At 42.3% G+C, this 24,145-nt stretch overlaps 1 protein-coding gene across 2 annotated transcripts in view; it reads right to left on the reverse strand.

Moving 5' to 3' along the window:
* Window positions 1–24,145, reverse strand: part of ATP7A (ATPase copper transporting alpha) — a 143,316-nt gene that overhangs the window by 30,706 nt on the left and 88,465 nt on the right. For both annotated transcript variants that reach the window (XM_041000024.1, XM_041000023.1), the window contains exons 3-6: window positions 18,715–19,201; window positions 17,527–18,252; window positions 10,249–10,455; window positions 2,722–2,885 (exon numbers count right to left, since the gene is read on the reverse strand). In XM_041000024.1, coding sequence (XP_040855958.1) covers window positions 2,722–2,885; window positions 10,249–10,455; window positions 17,527–18,252; window positions 18,715–19,201 — 1,584 coding nt within the window. The remainder of the gene's footprint in view (window positions 1–2,721; window positions 2,886–10,248; window positions 10,456–17,526; window positions 18,253–18,714; window positions 19,202–24,145) is intronic.

The raw sequence follows: 24,145 nt of genomic DNA on the forward strand, positions 1-24,145 counted from the left end.
CTGCATAAAAATTCTTTACTATTTTTGCAACTTCATTGTGAATCTCAAATTATCTCAATGATGAATGGATGGACATATATTATAAAGCAAGCATAGTAAAGTATTAATTGTAAAATGTAGTTAATGTGTAGAATCTTTGACTTTTTTTGTATGTCAGATAGTTTTATAATAAAATATTTTTTAGGCCCGGCGCGGTGGCGCAGTGGTCAAGGTCCTTGCAGGGTGCCGGTTCTAATCCCGGCAGCCCCGCTTCCCTTCCAGCTCCCTGCCTGTGGCCCGGGAAAGCAGCCGAGGACGGTCCAAAGCTTTGGGACCCTGCACCCGCGTGGGAGACCCGGAAGAGGCTCCTGGCTTCGGATCGGATCGGCATAGCATCGGCCGTTGTGCTCACTTGGGGAGTGAATCATCGGACGGAAGATCTTCCTCTCTGCCTCTCCTCTCTGTATATCCGACTTTCCAATGAAAAAATAATAAAAAAAAAATCTTTAAAAAAAAATAAAATATTTTTAAATGCTCCAAATATTTCTTTCAGTAATTTCATGGTTTCATTTGATATGAGCTTAAAATTTTATTTTAAACTATGCAATATAAATAAAACAATCTTCAAAAGATGTGAGGTCTCTTTGCTTTTTTCCCCAATCTTACTCTCATCTTAAGATAAAGACTGTTAATCATGTGTATAAGCCAATATGCCCTTTCTCTAAGTGTATATGCAGATGTACAAACAAAAAACTTGATTCACATTTCTCATGAAATGGTATTTTATACAAATTACTATACTTCGGGCCCGGCGGCATAGCTTAGCGGCTCAAGTCCTCACCTTGAATGTGCCAGGAACCCATATGGGCGCCGGTTCTAATCCTGGCAACTCCACTTCCCATCCAGCTCCCTGCTTGTGGCCTGGGAAAGCAGTCGAGGACGGCCCAAAGCCTTGGGACCCTGCACCCATGTGGGAGACCAGGAAGCGGTTCCTGGTTTCCGGCTTCAGATCAGCGCAGCGCCGGCCGTTGCGGCTAACTTGGGGAGTGAATCATTGGGTGAAAGATCTTCCTCTCTGTCTCTCCTCCTCTGTATATCCGACTTTGTAATAAAAATAAATAAATCTTTAAAAAAATCAGTATACTTTCATGTGTTTTAACTGAATAACACATCCTAGAGAGTTTTACTTGTCAGTTAATACTATTTCATCGTTTTAAACTGCCATGCTGTATTCAATGTCTACATAATTAAGCTAACCATTTCCTATTAAAGGATATTTAAGTTGATTCTCATTTTTTGCGTTTGAGATTATATAATAAGCAAAACCTTTTATATGTTAATATTTACATAGGAAAGACTCTTAGGAGATGATTTTCTAGGTTGGAGAAAATGACCATTTTGAACTATATGCCTTACACCTTGTTTTATGATCTCATTTATAAAACTTAAGTTTTGGGCCTGGTGTGGTAGTCTAGCAGCTAAAGTCCTCATCTTGCATGTGCCAGGATCCCATATGGGCCCTACCCAGTTCTAATCCGGCACTCCTGCTTCCCATCCAGCTCCCTGCTTGTGGCCTGGGAAAGCAGTCGAGAATGGCCCAAAGCCTTGGGACCCTGTACCCACATGGGAGACCCGGAAGAGGCTCCTGGCTTTGGGTCAATTCAGCTCTGGCTTTTGTGGTCACTTAGGGTGTGAATCATCGGACGAGACACCTTCCTCCTCCTCTCTGTAAATCTGCCTTTCTAATAAAAAGAAATAAATATTTAAAAAACCTTTAGTCTTGGGTGCCAAATGTTGTGGTGCAATGGGTTAAGCTACTCCCTGCAGTATGGGCATGGGTTCTTGTCCCAGATACTCCTCTTCTTCTCCAGTTCCCTGCTAATGTGTGTGGGAAAGCAAAAGAAGATAGTCCAAAAGGTTAGACCTCTGCATCCATATGTGAAATCCAAATGGAGTTCTAGTCTTCAGATTGGCCTAGCCCTGGATGTTGAAGCCATTTGGGGAGTGAACCAGCAGATGGAAGAGTTCCACCTCAATCCTTCTTTCTACTCTTTCCCTCTCTCTCCCTCTCTTTCTCCATCCATCCATTCTTTTTCTGTCTCTTCCTCCTTCTGTAACTGCCTTTCAAATAAATAAATAATTTTTTAAAAAAGATAAGTCTTTATGGCATTTGGAATTTATTCTCACACATTGCTAGAAAGGAATCACTCTAAAGTGTGTGTTTTAATTTTATTTCTTTTCATTTATTTGAGAGGCAGACAAAGATTCCTGTCTGCTAGGTCACTCTCTGAATGTGTGCTACAGCTAGGACTGGGTCGGGCTGAAGCCAGGAGCTGGGCACTCAGTCCAGTCCTTCCATGTCGGTGGCAAGGGCAAGTGTTTGAGTCATCATTTGCTGCCTTCAGAGTATGCCTTAGCAGACAGCTGCATTGCAAGCTGAGAAACCTGCATTTGAACCAAGGTGGGATATGAAGTGTAGGTGTGTGGCTTAACTGCTGCATCAAACATCTTGCTCCCTCTTCTATATTCTAAAACTTGAATTTCATGTAGTCATTCAAACTCAATTCTTTTTTTATTTGTTTTGTTTTTTAGTAAAGATATGACAACTATCTTACATTTCATGCCTGACAGCCACATTAAATTTTATCCATCCATTTTCCAACTTTAATTTTTACAATATTTTAACTATCATCAAAATTCTTCTCTGAACTTTTTATCGATCACATAGAAATTCTTACTTACAACAAGTTCCAAAACACCATCCCCTTCACTGGCGCTTTCTATCACTGTAGCTCCAAATCCAAGGTCTCGGATGAACTCCGCTATCATTGCGGGTTGCACAACAGCAGGATTATACCTTACTTCTGCCTTGCCAGCCATCAAGGCCACAAGTACAGAATATATTCCTAGGAACATGATAAGAAAAATAATATAGATAAATGTCTTTTAAAAAGAGTTGTTATAATTACTTTTTAGTATTTTTCATTTAACTGTGAAAGGACAAAAGTGAATCTCAGAAAATCTACTACTTAACTTTTATGCAAATCTTGAACCCAAACTAAATAAAACTATTAGAACAAGTAGCCTTATTTTCTTAAAGTTTTTTATTATGAAAATTGTCAATTATACACACACACGTCATAATAAACTCGATATACTCATCACCAACCTTTAACAATTATCAAATAGCTAACACTTAGTTAATTTTATTTGATTTACATTTCTACCCACTTTTTCCCTGCCCTCTACCTGGATTATATCAAAGAAAATCCAAGACAGCAGATCTTTTCATGGGTAAACTTTTAAATGCATCTCTCTAAAAGATAAAGACTCCTTAGAATATTAAGCCACCACCTATGATGTCGGTGTCACACATGGACACAATTTCATGTCCTGGCTGCTTTACTCCTAATACTCTTGGGAAAACAGCAGATGACTCAAATGCTTGGGTCCCTGCACCCATGTGGGAGACCTGGATGGACTTCCAGGCTCCTGGCTTTGGCCTGACCCACCCTTAGGCTTTGTGGCCATTTGAGGAGTCAACAGCAGATGGGAGATCTCCCTTTCTCTCTCTGTCTCCCTCCCCACCACCTGCATTACTGTCTTTACAAATAAATTTTTTTTTTTTTAAATTTCAGTTGGTTAGGGCCCGGCGCGGTGGCGCAAGTGGTTAGGTCCTCGCCTTGCACGCCCGGGATCCCATATGGGCGCAGGTTCTAATCCCGGCAGCCCAGCTTCCCTTCCAGCTCCCTGCCTGTGGCCTGGGAAAGCAGTTGAGGACGGCCCAAAGCTTTGGGACCCTGCACCCGCATGGGAGACCCGGAAGAGGCTCCTGGCTTCGGATCGGCATAGTATCGGCCCGTTGCGGCTCACTTGGGGAGTGAATCATCGGATGGAAGATCTTCCTCTCTGTCTCTCCTCTCTGTATATCCGCCTTTCCAATAAAAAATAATAAAAATAAATCTTTAAAAAAAAAAAAATTTCAGTTGGTTAAATTATAACTTGCAAATATACTTTAGAAGCTAGTAAGAGTAGTAGAAAGGAATTAATGATGTTAGCAAATATAAAAATATGAGGAGGTACCAACATATGCATTATATAATATTTTCAAATAATAGGCCATTTCTTTAAATGTTCAAATTTTGCTATCTGGCATACATTAATGTGAAATGCTCTTATTCTACAGTGGGTGTCTTGCCTGTCAGTTATTGTCAGCTAAGATGCCTGCATCCCAACCAGAATGGAAACGCCTCATTTCCATTGTTTGCTCTGGCTCTTTATTTCAGGTTAGTGTTAATGCAGATTCTGTTACTGCAGTAGTACCAGCTCAAGCAGCAGGGTCCCTGCTACCCACATGGGAAACCTGATTGAGTTCCCTGGCTTGGCCCTGCTGCAGTGCCAGCCAGCTCCAGCCCTGGCTCTTATGGGCATTTGGAGAGTAAATTAGCGAGCAGAGTGACACCTTCCTATCCCGCTCTCCTTTTAAAGAAATAAATTTCAAAATAAAAGTAAAGAGCTCTAGAAGAAAAAATGCTGCCTACCTTTTAATAAAAACAAAGGAATTCATTTTTATTTGCTTTAAAAATTTTCACTTTACAGCCAGTGCAGTGCCATAAAAAGGCTAATCCTCCATCTACCAGGACCAGCAACCCTTACGGGCAGTGGTTCATGTCTGGTTGCTCCACTTCCTGATCCAGCTTCTTGCTTATGGCTAGGAAAACAACAGAAGATGGCTCAAGTCCTTGGACTGTGAACCCATGTGGGAGACCCAGAAGAAGCTCCTGGTTCTCTGCTTCAGATCAGGTCAGCTTTGGCTAGTGGGGCCATTTGGGGAGTGACTAGTTGACAGAAAAGCAAATCTCTCTCTCTCTCTCTCTCTGTAATGCAGTCTTTCCAAGTGAAATATGTAAATCTTTAAAATTTATAATTGAGGCATGATAGTTCAACTGGCTAATCCTCCCCTTGTAAGTGCCAGGATCCCACATGGGCACGAGTTAATGTCCTGGCTGCCCCACTTCCCATCCAGCTTCCCGCTTATGATCTTGGAAAGCAGTAGAAGATGGCCCACATGTTCAGGCCCATGCATCCACATGGAAGATCCAGAGGAAGCTCCCAGCTCCTAGCTTTGTATCGGCTCAGCTCTGGCTATTGCAGCCATTTGGGAAGTGAACCAGTGGATGGAAGATCTTCCTCTCTGTCCCTGCTCTCTGTACATCTGACTTTCCAATGGAAATGGATACGTTTTCTAAAATATAAGATTTTTACTTGAGAGTTTTCACCCTCTGGCTCACTCCCCAAATGCTTACAAGAACTAGCAGGCCAATACTGGGATCCAGGAATTCAATACAGGTCTTTCATGTGACTCACAAGGACCCAATGACTTAAGCCAGCGTCCTGTATCACGGCATCTACATTAGAAGGAAGCTGGAATCAGGAGCAGAATTCGGACTTCAGCCCAGGCACTCTGATATGGGATGAGGGTGTCCACATTGACACCTTCACCAATAGGCCAAACACCTGCCAAGGAGTTCGTTTCTTATGGCAGTCATGCTATTGGCTGGCATAATTAGTGTTACAATCTTTTCATGTCTCTAGCCCAGCTAATGTTGTCACTGTTGGGAAAAAAATCAATTTCATATAGCACAATTCGCAGCCCTTTTTAGGATTCCATGGATCTTGGTAACTACCTGACAGGGAAAGACCAACAGTTTACAAGTAAGCCTTAGCGTCCCATAAAAATGAAAAACTAACCAGATGTTAATTTAATAACATTTTTTAATAAAAAATACCTAATATTATCTGAGTTCTATATAAAGCATTTACATTTTGGGCTTTCTTGGTGTCAAATAATTCAGATAATCAGCTCATAGGAGAGTATCAGTAATCAGAAAAGGGTACTGGGCACAGAGGCCTGTGGTGCTGGAAACCCATATAAGTGCCAATTTAAGTTCCAGTTGCTCCACTTCTGATCCAGCTCCCTATTACACCCTGGGAAAACAGCAGAAGAAGAATCGAGTCTTTCAGTCGCTGACCCACGCAGGAGACATGGAAGAAGCTCCTGGCTCCCGGTTCCTGGCTTCAGAGTGCCCCAGCTCTCGCCATTGAGGGCATTTAGGAAGTGAATCAGTGAGTAGAAGATCTCTCTGCCTTTCCTTCTCTCTGTAACCAACTTTAATTAAAATAAATATATCTTTAAAAAGAGGGAGAGATACTATAGAAAAAGTGGGAGAATATCTTCTAGCTTCAGTTGAATGAAATCTATAGTTGAGCATAAGTCGAAAACACGCTTTCTCAAAGTTCAAAAATACAAATACTTATGTAAACTATAGATTTAAAAAATATATATTCACACTACAAATAGAACTGCTTCCATTCACTTTTATCGATTTATTTTTAATTAAAAGCAGTTTATATTGTCTTTTTATTAATACAATCATTTATAAAGAGGGAATAATTACAACTTTTTGCATTTTAAAAATTGTGAACTATGGCATACCTTGGAAGTTTCTCACTAGAAGACCAACCAAAATCTGTGTTAATTCTCATAACTGAAAAAAGCATTTGACTTATATGTTGTTCTTACAAACAGCCAGTAATGGCTTTTTTCCGGCTTTTTTTTTTTTTTTAAAGAAAGCTAACACAGACTAAGGAAAAGATCAGTGCTTTAAAAAAATGTGAATGTAATGACCCCAGAGAGGTTAAGTAAATTCCTCATTGGGTTAAGAGGAAACAAAAGTGATAGACTGGAATAATTGGAAGAATCTGCTTGATAGATTTAAAAAAATAAATATTTGTAATTGACATAGGTGTTGCCTGCCTCATGAAAAAGGATATTTCTGAATTGCCTGAAAATAGTTCTTAAATTTTAAATGAAACTTGCAAGCTTCCTTTCACTTAGTAGCCTCCTCCCCTGTCTCGTTTAAACATTAACAAATTTCTGTACAGTAAGAAAAAAATATATATGCTATCCTGGCAAGCCTGTAAATAGGAGTATAAATTTGTAAGCCAGCAGAAGAAAATGTGACTGAATTTTTTTAATGTTCTGAATGTTTTTTCCTCTTTTATTTTTTATGTTTTATGGTACAGTTTCATACATGTAACTAAATTTTTTAATCATACTATAGATACATTTTCAAGTTAAAATAAAAACATACACAACATTAGGTAATTTTTGGAAGTTTTTATCACAGGATTGGTCAGAGTTCAAACAATTAGAAGAGAACACTATTATTCTAAACAAATTTAGTTTTGGTCTAGTGCTTAGCCAGGTGGACAGCAATACTGAAACTCCTACAGATTCCAGTTCACAGTTTCAGGCAATGCTTTAAGATTACCGATTTATTTAAGAGGCAAAGAGAAAAGAGTTGGCTCACTTCCCTAAATACCCACAACAGCAGAGTCAGCAAAGGCGGAGAGGGGTGGAACAGTGATGGGGAGGCTCAATCTAGGTCTCCCATGTGAGTAGCAGGAACGCAATTACTTACAGCATTATTGCTGCTTCTCAGGGTCTGCATTAGCATGAAGTCGGAGTCAGGAGCCAGAGCTGAGCACCAAACCCCGATACTTTGACATGGGGCACCGGTATCCTAACCAGAACTGCCAGGCTAAACACCTGCTCTTAAGGATGAGTTAGTATCTTATTGTCCAGATAAGTTCGGTGGCCTCTTGGGGAGACCTTCTAAGGTCTGAAGCTAGGTCTAACAGAGTAAAGATCCGGTCAGTTAAAAGCCCCAACAAGGCCTCAGTATCAATATACAACATTATGGAATTAATTGACATAGTATTGGGTAAACAATATGTTAAAAATAATGCAAGTTCCATTCTTCGAAACATCTGGTTTGAGACAGTATCAATGACAGGTTCAAAAAATAATAAACAACCAAACAAAAAATTACAGGTTAAATCAAGGCAAACATGTGGTATCTAACCTTTTGGGATTCGCTCATTTCCCTTAGCATTATAGTTTCCATAAGACGCTGAACTTTATGCTAGGCATGTGTTTGCAAGCAATGAATCTCAACTGAACTTGAACTATGGTTATGCAACAAGGTGGAGGAATCCACCATGGGGGGAGGGGTATGGGATGGGAGGGGGGAATCCCCAGCGCCTATAAAACTGTACTACATAATACAAGGTAAGCAACAATAAAAATAAAATAAAAAAAAAAAAAAAAGGATGAGTTAGTAAAACATCTGTGTTTCTTAAAATCCACCGCAGCTATTTCTACTGGCTTGCCCAGGAACAGAGAATGGGGTCAGGTCTTGCTTGGGAGCTAAGGGGGCACCCCAAGAATGAGAGCAGGATTGAGGGCAGCAGGTGTAGCTGTACATGGCTACAGACTGCACCAGTACGGGTATGCACTGGTACGGTGGAGAAACAGATTGGGCTTGACTCCAGCCCCCAGCAGTATTCGTGAGAGCCAGGTTGGGTGTAGAAAAAGCCAGACTAGGTCTTGGCTCCCACTGAACTGCATGAAAGCTATGTCTGGGCATGGACACAGGTAGCGACGGGCTGCAACAACCAGTAACAAGAACCAGAATGGGTGTGGCTGGTTAAGCAAGACCACTGTTTTTATCAGGACAGGAGGTGGACAAAGTCAACCTGAGCCAACAATCCACTGGTGTGTGCAAGAACTGCCACTGGGAGGAAACCTGATGGAGGAGTTTGGGAAACTCTTTCATAGGGACTCAGCCCCTGCAGGTGAGTGCAAGAAGCAAGGCAAGGAGCAGTCCAGACCATGCCAGGTTACAGTACCTGTGGGCATACATGTGGGTCAGGTCTGGAGACAGACTATTCTGGGGCCAGCACATAACACCCACTGGCAGATCTGAGAACCAGGGTAGTGGGCAGGAGGAGTCAACACCAGCCATTTCACATCAGGACCCGGACAGCAATCAGGCCGGGCTGGGAGAAGGTGCAGCACCCACCAACAGGAGCTAAAATAGGGGGCAGACTACACTAGGCCAGGCTGCATAATAAGACTGCAGACACGTGTTGTCGGCCTGGCCCAGCAGGGAACAGGAATGTGAATCCCAGGGACAGCGGATCTGACAGGGCTTGGGTAGCTTGGCTCAGGTCATGGAGCCCACCTTTGTGGTGGGGGATGGATTCCTGAGTCCTGGGGGTGAGGGAACCGGTGGGATGTGAATCTCTTGGCCCAGATCCTGGGGCACGCCTTCTAAGTGGGGGACCTGGCGGGGTTTGGGTTTCATGGCCCAGGTCAGTTCCCAGGGCCTGCCTACCAGGTGGGTGCTGGGTTGGTGAACCCTAGTGCTGGGGGATTTGGTGGGGCTCAGGTCGCCTGGCCTGGGTCCTGGGGCCTACCTGTGAGGTAGGTGTGGGTTTATGAGCCCCAGGGGTGGGGAATTAGTCAGGCCTTGGGTCTCCTGTCCCAGGCCCTGGGGCCCACCTACTAGGGGGATGTCAGGTTCCTGAACTCCAGGGGTCAGGGGTCTGGCGATGCTTGGGACACCTGTCCCAGGTACTTGACTTGCCTGTAAGAACATGCCCTACTTAATGAAAAGGTGGAGCAGTGAACACAGGCCCTGTTGTAAAAGGAGAATATGGCATCACATTTGGTGCTGTAGCAAAAAGAAGAACAGAACTAAATGGACAACTACCCCAACAAACAATGACAGCAAGAAGTCTTGCTGAAAGGAACCAATGGATATTGGAAGGGTGACATCCTCGGATCAGTGAAATTGGCAGCATTTCAGAACTATCCACACCACTTGGACAGAACCCTCAGAATATGTATACATTGAGACTCTGGGTTGATATGAGGTGGCAGTTCCTCACCCCTTGGTACTGGGATGTATGGAAAGTCATGTGTGGTTTTCCCCTTTGTCTCTCCCCTTCCCCCAGAAACATCAAGAAGAAGTAGCAAATTTGGAAGCAATGAATACATCCAATTTTCCCTAAATCTCGATCCTTCCTACTCTGATCAACCATGTAATCATTAAAAAAATATGTATTTTTTAAAATCCACTTCAGCTAAGATCCATAAAGAGTATGAATTCTATATTTCCTTGAGATGTTTTTCTATAAACTTCACTGATGTTAAAATGTGATGATTAGGTAAATGAGACAGTGACTTTATCGAAGAGAACAAAACATTAACAGGGAACAAATCATTAACATGTCAGGGAATCAAGGTTTTTCCATACACTAAGTCTTTAGAAGGTCTTGGCAAGAATCATAAATAAGGGAGCCCAAAGGATGGAGTCCTCTAACTAGTACATCAAATTACAAGCTTTCAAAATGTCTTACCTTCTTCTCTTCTTAAATTCCGTTCAATGTTTGCAACACAGGAAGCACAAGTCATGCCAGTGACCTGTATGTAGCACTTAGATGAAGCCTTTGCCTCCTGCTTGTCATGAACTGGTGTCATCATTTTAGGATACAATTCATTAGCTGAAGTCAAAAGTGGTATTTCGGATGAGGGCTGAGCTATTACTACCAATGGTTCACTCATACCTGGTGGAAAGGAAAAAGATTCTTACTCATCTGTGGCACGCTCCAGCTGCATCTCTGTCACACATCCCAACTCATACCCAGGTACTGTCAATCTATCCTTCTAAAACCAGCAAGCTCCTATGAGCGCCCAGTAACACATTATCTTCACAAATTCCCAGCAGTGACTTCCAATTTCAATATTTCTTATTCCAGTTTCCAGGAGAATCTGAACTCAATAAGCAAAATTTTGGATAAAGAAAGTTCTTCCAGCTTATGTCCACCCCCAACACTAGGTAAAGCAGGTTGTTAATGGATAGTACTTATTTTATAATGAACATGACGGTGTTGGTGATGTGCATGATAACATTAAAGTAGTTTCATGACATAATTAGTTGCACACAAAAAAACTGCACGATGACATTAAACATTTTTTCAATGTATGCAACTACAATAACATTTCCAAAAAAGTCTAGAAGGCAACAGAAAAATTATTAACAGTGACTACTTCTAGGGTGTGAGGTTGTCAGGAAAAGAATGACAGATGAACAAATTTCTTCTACTGAAACTTCCATATTGTTAGAAACTTAAATAAATAAAAACACAGAGCCCAGCATGGTAGCCTAGCGTCTAGAGTCAATGCCTTCGATGCACTGCAATCCTGGAATATGGGCACTGATTCTAACCCTGGCAACCCCACCTCCCATCGAGCTCCCTGCCTGTGGCATGGGAGGGCAGTCCAGGATGGCCCAAAGCCTTGGGACCCTGCACCTGCATGGGAGACCCTGGGATAGATCCTGACTCCCGGCTTCAGGTTGGCTCATCTCCGGTAGTTGCGGCCACTTGGGGAGCGAATCAGTGGATGGAGGATCTTCCTCTCTGTCTCTCCTCCTCTTTGTATATCTGACTTACAAATAAAAATATATAAATCTTTAAAAAATACAGATTATCCTCTAGTCTTTAAAATATCTTGTTGGAAAAAAAATATATCTTGTTGGACAGTACAAAAAGGTATCAGAAGTAACTTTGGATTTGCAACAGAATATTCAGATAATCAGTATATAGAATTATTTATAAACTGTGTAAATGTCTATCATCCAAGAAGCCACCTCCCAAGATGAAACTATTCCAACACACCTCTTCCTATATTTGCAAAAAAAGCCATAGATTTTCTCCTTTCCTGCAGAGATAAGGCAAAAAGAACGGAGGTGATGTAGAAATTTCTACTATCCTATATCCTACCCATCTGTTTTTAATCCTCCTTCTACAGAACATCAGCTCATACCTATATGGCTAATGAACAAAAGCATCCCTGCACACATTTTTTCAGCATACTGAAGAAGAATATCTTTGGAAGAAACTAACAAAAGCCTAATAATTTCCCTAAAGAAATAATAACACAGATGTCTCAAGTCAGTTTGCCTCGTAAATTTGAATGCACTTATCATAGTGGGGTGATATCCTGTTCAAGATGCAGATTCTGAGTCTGAACATCCCAGATGGAAACTAAGATTCCGCATTTCCAAGTTCCCAGAAAATGACAGCACAGCCAGTCATGCTACTGCAAAGATAGTCTGAATAAAGAACCACATTCTCCCAGGTCCTAAGTTAGTCATTTTTAGTCTCAAGTAAATCAATTTGGAAAGCTATTCATTTAGAGCCTAAGCATATTATTTGGAATGAGGAAATTCACTAATTGTTATCTTAAATATGTCAGAAAGGAGGTACACTTGCCAAAAAAAAATAAATAAACAACTTTGGCTTTAATAACTATAATTTTAATCTAGCTAGAAGTTTCTTTCATTCTCCCATAATTATTACTAAAACTTAATTACCAACTTGGACAATGCAAAAAAAAAAACCCAACAGTTTATGCTATCAATCACTTTACATCTCATTATGGAGCAATTTAGTTATTTTAGGTACAAGATGTAACATGAACATCTGCAATTTTCACATATTAAATTATGTTATCAAGGCAGCTCCTCTTAGCAACTTAGCATTACAGCTACATAAAATTTCATGAAATTGTGACCTATACGCCTGTGAGTATAGCAAGTAAAACAGCTAAAACTTTCATCTTTCACAGAGGAAGTGAAAAAGTATAAAAGGTCACAATGAATTAACAGTTGGTTTATTTCAATTAGCTTTTCCGCAGGCTGTAACTACACTACTTAATGCTTGAATTCAAAAGAAAGATGACCTTATTGCACTTGAGGCAACAATTAGAAATAATTACTAAATTTCAAGAAAGGATTTACAATCTGATATTCAAAACCAGGCTCACTGTCTGGTGTAAGGTACATAAATACATAGGAGAAAACAGAATTTAAAATAACAAACATCACCTGTGCTAGCTTACTTTCAAGTAGTTCACAAAAATGTGTGTGTGTGTGTGTGTACCATATATTTATACCTATCAAGAAAGAGAACGATAAAACAAAATGGTAAAACATTAACAACCAGGTAGTCTGAGTGCAACTGATAAGCAGAATTTCCTTGTATAATTCTTGTTGCTGTTCTAAAAAATAATGATAAATTTTTTTTTAAAGAAAAAAGAATTCTTGTTGCTTTTCGTATGTTTGAAATTAAAGAAAAAGTTTTACACAACAGAAGAAGGGCAAGTGTGATGGCTCAACTAGCTAATCCTCTATCTGCAATGGCTGGGATCCCATATGGGCAAACACTTTGTGTCCTGGCTCCACTTCCCACTGACCTCCCTGCTTGTGGACTGGGAAAGCAGTCAATGCTGGCGCAAAACCTTGGGACCCTGCACCTGTAAGGGAGACATGGAAGAGGCACCGGGCTCCTGGCTTTGGATTGGCTCAGCTCCAGCTATTGCAGTTATTTGGGAAGTGAACCAGCAGATGGAAGATCCCGCTCTATCTCTCACTCTTTTTGTAAATTTGCCTTTCAAATAAAAATAAATAAATCATAGGGGGAAAAAATCAGAAGGGACTCAATCAAGCATTTTGTTTGCTTTAGTTGGTTAGTGAAGACCCAACTTCCTAGATCATTGTTTTACTCCAAGAAAATTTTATATAGTCACCTGATAAGAGTTTCACTTTCAATATGTCCAATATAGATTTTTTTCTCCTGATTTTGTAACCTATTTCATTTTGCTAATGTGGATTTTATTACCTTGCTCTGGTCATGATACTAGAACTCTTTTGTTATTCTGTACGAATTTTCTAATGAAGAATTTATATATCCCTTTCTTTGAATAAAAACTCTTGGTCTTTTGAGATTTTCTATTTTGAGAATTCTAAATGGGAATTAAAATGGATGCAGCTACGTTGGAAAATAGTCTGGTAACTCCAAGAAAAATTAAACAGTTAACAATGACCCAGCATTTTCATTACTAGGTATATACTTAGGAGAAATAAAAAGCCTATTATTTGTGCAAAATTTATACACAATTATACATAGTAGCAGCAGAGCAGAGTAGGAATAATCCAAATTTCTATTAACTGAGGAATGAAGAAAGAAATGTGGTACATCTGTACAAGGAAGTATTATTGAGCAACAAAAGGAATGAAGTTCTGATACACACAACAATATAGATGACTCTCTGAAACACTACACACAATAAATGCAGACAAAGGACAAACGTTACATGACTCTACTTATGAATTATAACAGACAGAAATTAGAACAATGCTTATCAGAGACTAGAGAAGGAAAATGGGGAGTGATGTTAACGGATATGGAGTTTATTCGGGGGGTTACGAAAATGTTCTAAAATTATATTGTGTAATGACTGTAAAACTCTGGGACTATAATAACAACCACTGGATTGTGTATTTGTGTACTTTTAAAAGGTAAATTTGATAATATGGAAACAACAGGGTCAATAGCCCTTATCTAAAATGCTCCAGGCCAGAATTATTTCAGATCTGACATTTTTTTTCAAATTTTGGAATATTTACAAATATGCAATGAGACAACCTCACTACAAATATGTAATGAGATGGGACCCAAGACTGAACACAAGAAATATCTATGTTACTTAAATAATTTATATATATAACATGAAAGTAATTTATGAACTATTTGCTGCATTTTGACTATGACCCATGATGTCAGATAAATAATTTTTCTTCTGTCAACACTGAAGTATTTTAGATTCTGGATTTTAGATCTTCAAATTAGAGATATCACTCTGCATATATCCACTTTAAAAATTGAGATTTGTAAACTTTCTACCAGTTGTCACCAATGTGGAAATTAAAAATGGCTGATTATGTCACTGGGTACTCTCCAACTGACACTCATCTACCACAATACTTTGAGCATGTGTTTAATAACATCTTTCCTACAGCTTCAGTGAGCCTCTAACAGGTATAACTGGTCATCTTCAACCTAATATAATATCAAGGATTAATAACACTGCTTAGAAATCAGTTTATGTATCTTTTCAATTGTGATTTAAAGCAAGAAATTACACCAGCTCATTTTGCAGTCAGGTTCAATTCTGATTCCAAGCAACATACACAGTTTTTATTTCAGTTCAAAGGTAAGAATGATCAAGAAATATTAAGACTTTGGGAAAGCCCTTGAGTCCGTTAACTTGAATGCTTAAATTAAAAGCCACAGCTAAAATCTTTTATTTATTTCTATCCTTTTCCATTTTTTAAGATTTATTTATTATTTGTGTGGACAATCAGATTTACAGAGAGGAGAGAGAGACAGAGAGACAGAGAGAGATTTTCCATCTGGGCCCAGCAAGGTAGCCTAGCAGCTAAAGTCCTCGCCTTGCACGCACTGGGATCCCATATGGGCACCAGTTCTAATCTCAGCAGCCCTGCTTCCCATATGTGGCCTGGGAAAGCAGTAGAGGATGACCCAAAGCCTTGGGACCCTGCACCCATTTGGGAGACCTGGAAGAGGCTCCTGACTGGATCGGCGCTGATCCGAAGTATATATACAATGGTATATATACAACTGTAGTTCTTACAAACACTTTGTTGCAGTGTGTACATGGTATTTCAGTTTGCCTTTTTTTTTTTTTCATTTAACAAAATAAGTCCTACATTTGCTGGTGGTGATATTAGGTACCTTTAATGCTATCATTTATGACTTCCTAGTATTTTATTACATATTTGCACCATGATTTATTGTTTTTAATTTTTAAACACCATCATTATGCAAAATTCCCAAGGCATCTTTGTAGGCATTGTTGACTACCTCCACAGTATTTTTTTTTTTGAAAAAGCAGAATTTGTGAATTATTTCTCATTGATAAAAGCCATAAGAAACAGCATAATAGAGTCGCCGCCATGGCCGCCTACAAGCTGGTCCTGATCCGGCACGGCGAGAGCGCCTGGAACCTGGAGAACCGCTTCAGCGGCTGGTACGACGCCGACCTGAGCCCCGCGGGCCACGAGGAGGCGAAGCGCGGCGGGCAGGCCCTGCGAGATGCTGGCTATGAATTTGACATCTGCTTCACGTCGGTGCAGAAAAGAGCCATTCGGACCCTCTGGACAGTGCTGGATGCCATTGACCAGATGTGGCTGCCCGTTGTGAGGACTTGGCGCCTCAATGAGCGGCACTATGGCGGTCTGACTGGCCTCAACAAAGCAGAAACAGCTGCCAAGCATGGTGAGGCCCAGGTTAAGATCTGGAGGCGCTCCTATGATGTCCCCCCACCACCCATGGAGCCTGACCACCCCTTCTACAGCAACATCAGTAAGGATCGCAGATATGCAGACCTCACTGAAGATCAGCTGCCTTCCTGTGAGAGCTTGAAGGACACCATTGCCAGAGCCCTGCCCTTTTGGAATGAAGAGATTGTGCCCCAGATCAAGGAGGGCAAACGGGTTCTGATCGCAGCCCACGGCAACAGCCTTCGGGGCATTGTCAAGCATTTGGAGGGTCTCTCTGAAGAGGCTATCATGGAGCTGAACCTGCCCACCGGTATCCCCATTGTCTATGAACTGGACAAGAACCTGAAGCCCATCAAGCCCATGCAGTTACTGGGGGATGAGGAGACCGTGCGTAAAGCTATGGAGGCTGTGGCTGCCCAGGGCAAGGCCAAGAAGTGAAGGCAAGCAGGCAGAACATCTCCCTGGGACCTCCCTGCCTGCCTGCCCCCCCATTCCTCTGCACCCGTCCCCTACACATGTCACACTGACCACATCTGTAGGCACCTTAGGTTGTAGCTGCAGGTGGGGACTGGTGGCCCTGCTTTCCTCTTAGTCATTCTGTCTCCTGCACCACTCCCTTCACAGTATCTAGTCAGGACAGCAACCATGGAGGCTCTTGTGCAAGCAGAGGGAGGGGCCCTCTATTCCTGCAGTTGAGAGATCTGAAGGCCCCTATGTGAGTGCTCTACTTCCTAAGGGCCTGTTGGAGAAGGAAAAGGGTGGAGCCACGCGAAGGGCTGGCCAATGAGGAGAGCAGAAGGGTCTGCTGTGTTCCCAGGAGCCGGCCCTGGGCCCTTCCACAGGCAGGTGGCTGCCTCAGGAGCCTGGGGGCTTTAGTCATTCCAATGGAAGATGAAGGAATCCACCTGGTGATCACAAAACAAACCCCACCGCTTCCTCCCTGACCTAAGAGGAGCTGGCTCCAGAAGGTTGGGGTCAAACCAGAAATAAATTAATGTGATGCATTTACTTTTAACAACAAAAGAGTGAGTGTATACATACATACATAAACCTGCTACTAAACAAAAGCCCCTTGGGGGTTCCCAGTGGTGTTTCAAATATTCTCCCATGTGGTCACCAGAAAACAAGCTATTCCTTGCATCAATATGGGATGAGCCTGGCCTCCGAGGGGTAGGAGTGCCTCCTGTGTGTCTTGGGATTCCTCCCTGCCTTGTCTTGTGGCAGTGTCCAAGTGTGTCTTGCTGTCTGGTTCTGAATCATGTTTCCTAGCTGCTTGGCCCTCCCTCGTGGGCCCAGTATTCATTTTGAGCATAACTACTAAATCTTTTTGAGAACAGAGTAATAAAGGAGTGATGTGCAATATTAAAAAAAAAAAAGAAAAGAAACAGCATAATAGATCACTTCTTGTCCCTTTGGCTAAGATCAAGCGTAGAAACAGCATAATATAAACTTTAAAAATTTTAGAGGAAATCAAAGAAAAGGTAATTACCTGACAAGGTAGCATCAAACCCCATGTCTTCTATTGCTTCTCTCAAGGTTTCTGGAGAGGTTAGTAGAGGATCATATTCAACAGTCCCACTGTTATTTGCAAGGGAGACTCGTATGGATTTTACCCCTGGCTTTTTTGATATGACACCTTCAATAGACTGCACACAAGAACTACAAGTCATACCACCGATGTTGATCACAGTTTCCTGAGTCAGAGGTTGGCTTACTATGTTCAAAGGCATCTTCTGAACAGACGAGCTGGAGGGAGAGTTGGGGGAACTCTCCACTTCCCCTGCAATACAAACTCTATATTGCCCTGGTGATACAGCTTCTATTGCTTTCCTCAGAGTTTCTGGAGTGGCTAAGTTTGCGTTGTACTTTACAACGGCAGACCTATTCTCTAAAGAAACTACTACACTGCTTACATACTGGAGTGTAGATAAAGAACTTTCAATGTTCGACACACACGATTTACAATGCATGCCTTCTATGATGAAAGTAGCTGTTGAATCACCGGCGTGTGACCATGTCCTGTGCTGTGATCCATCTGAGGATTTGACTGGTGTGTTCTTGAGACGCTCTACATCAATAGCTCCCAATTTGAGGTACTTGGGCTGTTTTTTGATGAACGCTGGGAAGCCTGCAGCTTCAATCTGCTTTTTTATTTCTTCGGCTGTGATAAGATGAGGTTGGTAAACAATAGTAGCTTCTTGGTTGTCCAGGGAGACTAGTTAATAAGAAGAAACACAATTATTTCATTGCACTATTTCCAGATCACTAAACAAAACTTGTAAATGAATGCTCACAAACAGACTAGAATCAAGTAAACAATACGATCACTGTGTAGTGACGGTTTCCAAGTTTCTGCATGGTTGTATAAAATTCGATTACAGGTAAGGAGTACCCCAGGCATGCTGCGTTAAGAGTGTTGCACTCCAAAGACTGCTCTCCCGGCTGCCTCTGCTGCTAAGCTGCAGACAAAGATGCAAGTAACCTTTAATTATAATGAACTTTACTGACAGCAGTCCTAGGAATGATGCTGTACCTCAAAGTTCAATGAAGCAGCCAGCATTTTATTCCCAGATAATGAGCACACATGCTTAAGAGGAAAAGCAAAAAGTTAAAAGATTCAAACAGAATAATTAACCCTACGAAGCATTGAAACAAATAATATCAGAAATAATATTACCTTTAATTCGCTGAACACCTTGCAGTTTCCCAATTTTTCCTTCAATGGTGCTGGTACATGAATGGCACGTCATCCCCTCCACTTTCACCTTTATCATAACTTCACCACCTTGAGCCATGCTGTGATCCTCACTTCCTGATTTTCTGTCCAGAGTCCCAACATCTAAACTGAGATCTGGAACCTGCTCTACTATCTGATTGGCGTTCACTACAGAAGGGACTATTGTCACTACTGCAGTTCTTTGCTGAGGGGAAATTTTAACATCGGTCACACCCTTTGTCTTAAGCAACATGTTCTGGATATGGTCCCACGGTGGAGCCAGGGAAGAAGTAACAGTCAGAAACACGGTATCAGTTGAAACAGGGAGAGGGCTGGGGTTATGGAGAGTAGCATCAAAGCCCATGTCATCGATAGCTTCCCGTAAGGTCTTTGGAGTCTGTAGTTTAGGATCATAAATAATAGTTGCATTTTTTTCTTCCAGGGAAACCTTTTGGAAGGAAAATTTAGAAGTCAATTTAAATTATATGACACAGGACTTTAAAATACCCAATCACCATAGCACTTTTAAGAATGAGAGACCAGAGTTGTAGTACAATGGGTTAAGGAGCTGCCTATCACACTGGCTTCACATATGGATGCTGGTTAATATCCTGGCTGCTCCACTTCTGATCCAGTTCCCTGCTGACAGTGGAAGATCGCTAAGTGCTTGGGTCCCTGAACCCATGTATAAGACCAGGATGAAGCTACTGGTTCCTGACTTGGCAGTCATTTGGGGAGTGAATCAGTGGATAGATCTTCCCCCCAACATCATCTTCCCATCTCTGTTTCTATCTCCATCTCTGTCTCTCTCTCAAATAAATAAAGAAATATTTTTAAAATCAGACAAATAACCTAATGAAGTCTATTTGTTTCCATCCTTACTATTTTCATTGGGAAGAAATTTTTAAAAATCTTCTCTACATAAAAGACAATTGAAGCAGGGGCTGGTATAGTAGGTAAGGCTGCTGTTGCCAGTAGTCTATATGGGTGCTGGTTGGAGTTGTGGCTATTCCACATTCAGTCCAGCTCCCTATTAATGACCCAGGAAATGCAATATGAGATGGCCCAAATTCTTGGGCCCATGTCACCCACACATGAGACTCAAAGGAAGCAGCTGACTCCTAGCTTTGGCCTAGCCCTGACTCAGTCATTGGGACCATCTGAGGAGTGAAATAACAGATGGAAGATCTCTTTGTCTTGCACACTCTCTCTATTGGTGTAACTGTTTAAGCTAAATAAATATGTCTTTCCAAAACAAAAGAGACAGGTAAAACAATATGCAGGCCTAAGTGATTGTGGTACTGATCCGTTTTTTGAAACTCATTTATGAACACACACTCTAGACTTCACAATGGAATATAAACTACACCTCCACACTCTTGCACAAATTACTCCAGCACTTTTTACTCTACCAATTGAAAAGGTTATATACCAGACAGCGGAGGATGGCCTAAGTCCTTGGGACCCTGTATCCACCTCCCAAATAGCCATAACAGTCAGAGCTGAGTAGATCCAAAACAAGGAGCCAAGAACTTCCTTCAGGTCTCCCACATGCATACAGGGTCCCAAGGACTTAGGCCATCCTTCACTGCTTTCCCAGGCCACAGGCAGGGAGCTGGATGGGAAGGGGAACAAACAGCCATGACAAAAACTGGCACCCATATTAGATGCCAGCGCTTGGAGATGGAGGATTAGCCAATTGAACTGTTCATTGCACAAGCCCCAATGACTGTTTCCTTAAAGCACAAACACTGCCATGACTGTACTTCTTTGATTAACATCTTACAAAGATTTATGATGAGGGAACATATACACACACACTCAGAAGAAAAATAGTGAATTAAGCGTCAGAAGATCGGAATTCCAGTTTCAGTTCTCTACTTATCAAACCACACTCATTAGCTCCGTCTACAAAGAAATCGGAAAATATGTCCCATTATCTTACAGAGTTGTCACAAGGATCATGAGAGTAAATGGGAGGAAATTTCTTTACAGCAGCAGTAAGATATTTTAAATTGACTAATACGTAGCAAGCACTTGTATGTGTGACAGGAAATTGGATTCCTCGGACACGTGACCTGTGACACAGTCACAGGAAACAAAATTAGGAACGCAAATACAGAAGAGCAACCACTGGCATGCGCGTGATTTATGGCTAGGAACAGGCCTGGCTGGGGGTTAAAGGGACACCCTAGCTGGGTTGAAGTTCCCACTAAGGGGCTCGTGCAATGGAATGGGGGCTGCATTCTGATCAGGATACGGTTGTAGTCTCCCTTGACACAAATGTTGGACTGGGACTGGACGCACCAAGCCAGGCCAGACTCCAACACCATCTGGTGCTCTGGAGGACCAGGGTAGATGTGGGATGGACCAGGCTAGGTCTCAACCCCTACTGAGCCATGTGTGAGCTGTATGTGGGTATGGATGAGCCATGGCTGGGCTGAAACATCCAACAGCAAGAACCAGTTTGGGGGCCTGGTGCAGTGACCACCTAACAGCTAAAGTCCTCGCCTTGAATGCACCAGGATCCCATATGGGCGCCAGTTCTAATCCCGGCAGCTCCACTTCCCATCCAGCTCCCTGCTTGTGGCCTGGGAAAGCAGTCAAGGTTGGCCCAATGCTTTGGGATCATGCACCCATGTGGGAGACCTGGAGGAAGTTCCTGGCTCCTGGCTTTGGATCGGCACAGCACTGGCTGTTGCGCTCACTTGGGGAATGAATCATCGGACAGAAGATCTTCCTCTCTGTCTCTTCTCCTCTCTTTATATCTGACTTTGTAATAAAAATAAATAAATCTTAAAAAAAAAAAAAAAAGAACGAACCAGTTTGGGTTGAAGCCCAGTCAGGAAAAGCCACTGTTCCTGCTAGGACAGGAGGTGAACTGAGTAAGACTGGCTTACGGACCCACTGGTATGTGTGAAATCTGGCATTGGGAGAGGTTCTGATGGAGGAGCCTGGGCAACTCCTCTGGCAGGACACAGACCCAGCAGGTAAGCGCAAGAAACATGATAGGAAACAGCCCAGAACAAGCCATGGAAAGTTTCCCACTGGCATACATTTGGCATGGGTCGGGGGAAGACCAGGCTGAATCAGTCCACGTCATCCACTGGCAAATCCAAGCACCACAACAGAGTATGGGTCAAGCCAGGTTTGGTCACAACAAAAACCAGCGCACAATACAGAATGCCAAGGTGAGGTTCCCTGTACCGGATGTGACTGCAGCGCCCAACCAGCACGCATGAGAACCAGGAAGGGAGGGGGCAGCGCCAGCAGGAGAAATAAGGAGGGGTTCCCTTGCTGGACAGCTACTCCCACTGGAGAGTGTGAGCTGGGAAGGGGGCAGACCAGACTAGGTAAGGCTACAACATCTGTGTGCCTCATGTGGACTAGATCAGGGCAAAGCCCGGCTGGGCTGATTGTTCCTACTGGTGCAAACAAAATTAGAGTGGGTGAGGGTTGTTTGGGCTTAGCTGCAGCATCAGCTGGCAGAAGCCGGCACTGGGGGCTAATTCTGTCAAGTCAAACCACAGAACCACCTGGAGAGTGCATAATCTGGGAATGGGAGAGGCCTGGAAGTGAAATAGTGGGCTCCTCCCTCTTGGGTTACCACTCCAATGGGAGGGCATGAAGACTAGGACAGGGGCTGAGGTGGCTAGACAGACACCCACCAGCATCTGTGTGGACTGCATAGTGGAGCTGGTTAGATGGTACTAAACCCTAATACCCACTGACATGTATGAGAGCCAAACGGGATGTGGGACAGACTGGACTAGTCTGCTACACATACTGGCAAACCAGGGTAGCAGGCGGGCCTGGTGAGGGTTATTGTGGGTCACTGCAACTAGGCTGCAGCTCCCCCTGGTTTATGCAAGGGCCGAGTATATGCTGGGCAGAACCAGGCTGGACTGCAAACACCCATTGGTTCCAGCAGAAGTCGGTGCTGAAAACACAACCAACCCAGTGATCGCAACCACCAGCTGATCGGGGTGATGGACTGCACCAGGCCCTGTGCTTGCTAGTACATTCAAGAATCTGGACTGGGAACACCTCAGACAAAGTTTCTTTGGGGATCTCCCTAATTCCGATCTCGGAACCCTAACCAAGAAAAGACAGAAGACAGAACAAGTCAATCAACCACGTCAGCTATAAATTGGCAGTGAAATACTGGGTATACGGAGACTCTAAGATGGACTATGTCAATCAGTGGATTCTTCAAAGACTTTATCATGCTTAGAGTGGCGAGAGTGGCAGCGATTCATGACTGGTGAATTATCACAACCTCTTGAGCAAGAATCTCAGAGCATGCTCCATATCAGGGACTTGGGGTGGGTGGGAAACTGGGTGGGCCTTCTCCCTTAAAACCCCCTTTACCTCACATACATGAAGGAAACAATCAATATGGAAATAATAGTCTTATCCACTTTCCCTACAGCCCTTGAACCCTTGAGCCTTTTATCCTAACTATGTAAAGACTGTCAAAAATACAATAAAAAATTAATAATGAAAACAAAAGAAGGGAAAAAACAGTAATAGTCCTTACTCAATTGGAATTACTATCAAATTTTAAAATAAAATACCAAGCCATTTATTTAACCATAGAAGTTGATCCACTTAAATCAGGATGGCCCAGTGAAAATATTATCAGACATTCACAAGATGAATTTTGGTATATGAGATCTATTAAATTACAGTACACACAGAAAAACATCATAAGGAGCCAGGCTTGGGGTAGCAAAGGTTAAGCCACCCCTTGCAATATCAGAATCCCATATCAGAATGTTAGTTTGCGTCCTGGCTGCTACACTTCTGATTCAGTTCCCGTGAGTGTAACTAGAAAAGCAGCACAAAATAGCCTAAGTCCTCGGGTCCCTGACACCCACATGGGAGACCTGACTGGAGCCCCTAGCTCCTGGCTTCAGCCTGAAGCAGTCTGGGTGCTGCAGCTATTTGGAGAGTCACTAGAGGATGGAAGATCCCTCTTTCTCATTCTTTTTGCCTCTATATCTATTATTCTTTCAAATAATTTTTCAAAACTCTGTTTTATAATGTCAGGAGACATTTCTGTTTTGCAATAAATGCATAAAATAATAAAGGTAAAGGCTAACTATTACTCATAAGTATTTTTTGGATAAGCTATCAAGTTTGCCCTTTTGGCTTCTTAGTGTCAGCTTTTTAATCAGTTTGGTTCTAGATGTGTATATTTCTTAATATTTTGCAAATACTCCATTAGAGTATCCTTTCCTCAGGTGATGCTTTAGTTCTTGCTGGCATCTTCGTAAGAGAAGTCAATGGCCTGCCCATCTTCCACCCAGACAGACCATGGAGATTCAGCTTAGTCTCATGCTGGCCTCCCTCTTCTGTGGTACAGCACTGGGAACATTTCATAAGAAAA

Source organism: Ochotona curzoniae, unplaced genomic scaffold (genome assembly GCF_017591425.1).
Source record: "Ochotona curzoniae isolate NIBS_2020 unplaced genomic scaffold, NIBS_Ocur_1.0 scaffold_1852, whole genome shotgun sequence".
NCBI lineage: Eukaryota > Metazoa > Chordata > Mammalia > Lagomorpha > Ochotonidae > Ochotona > Ochotona curzoniae.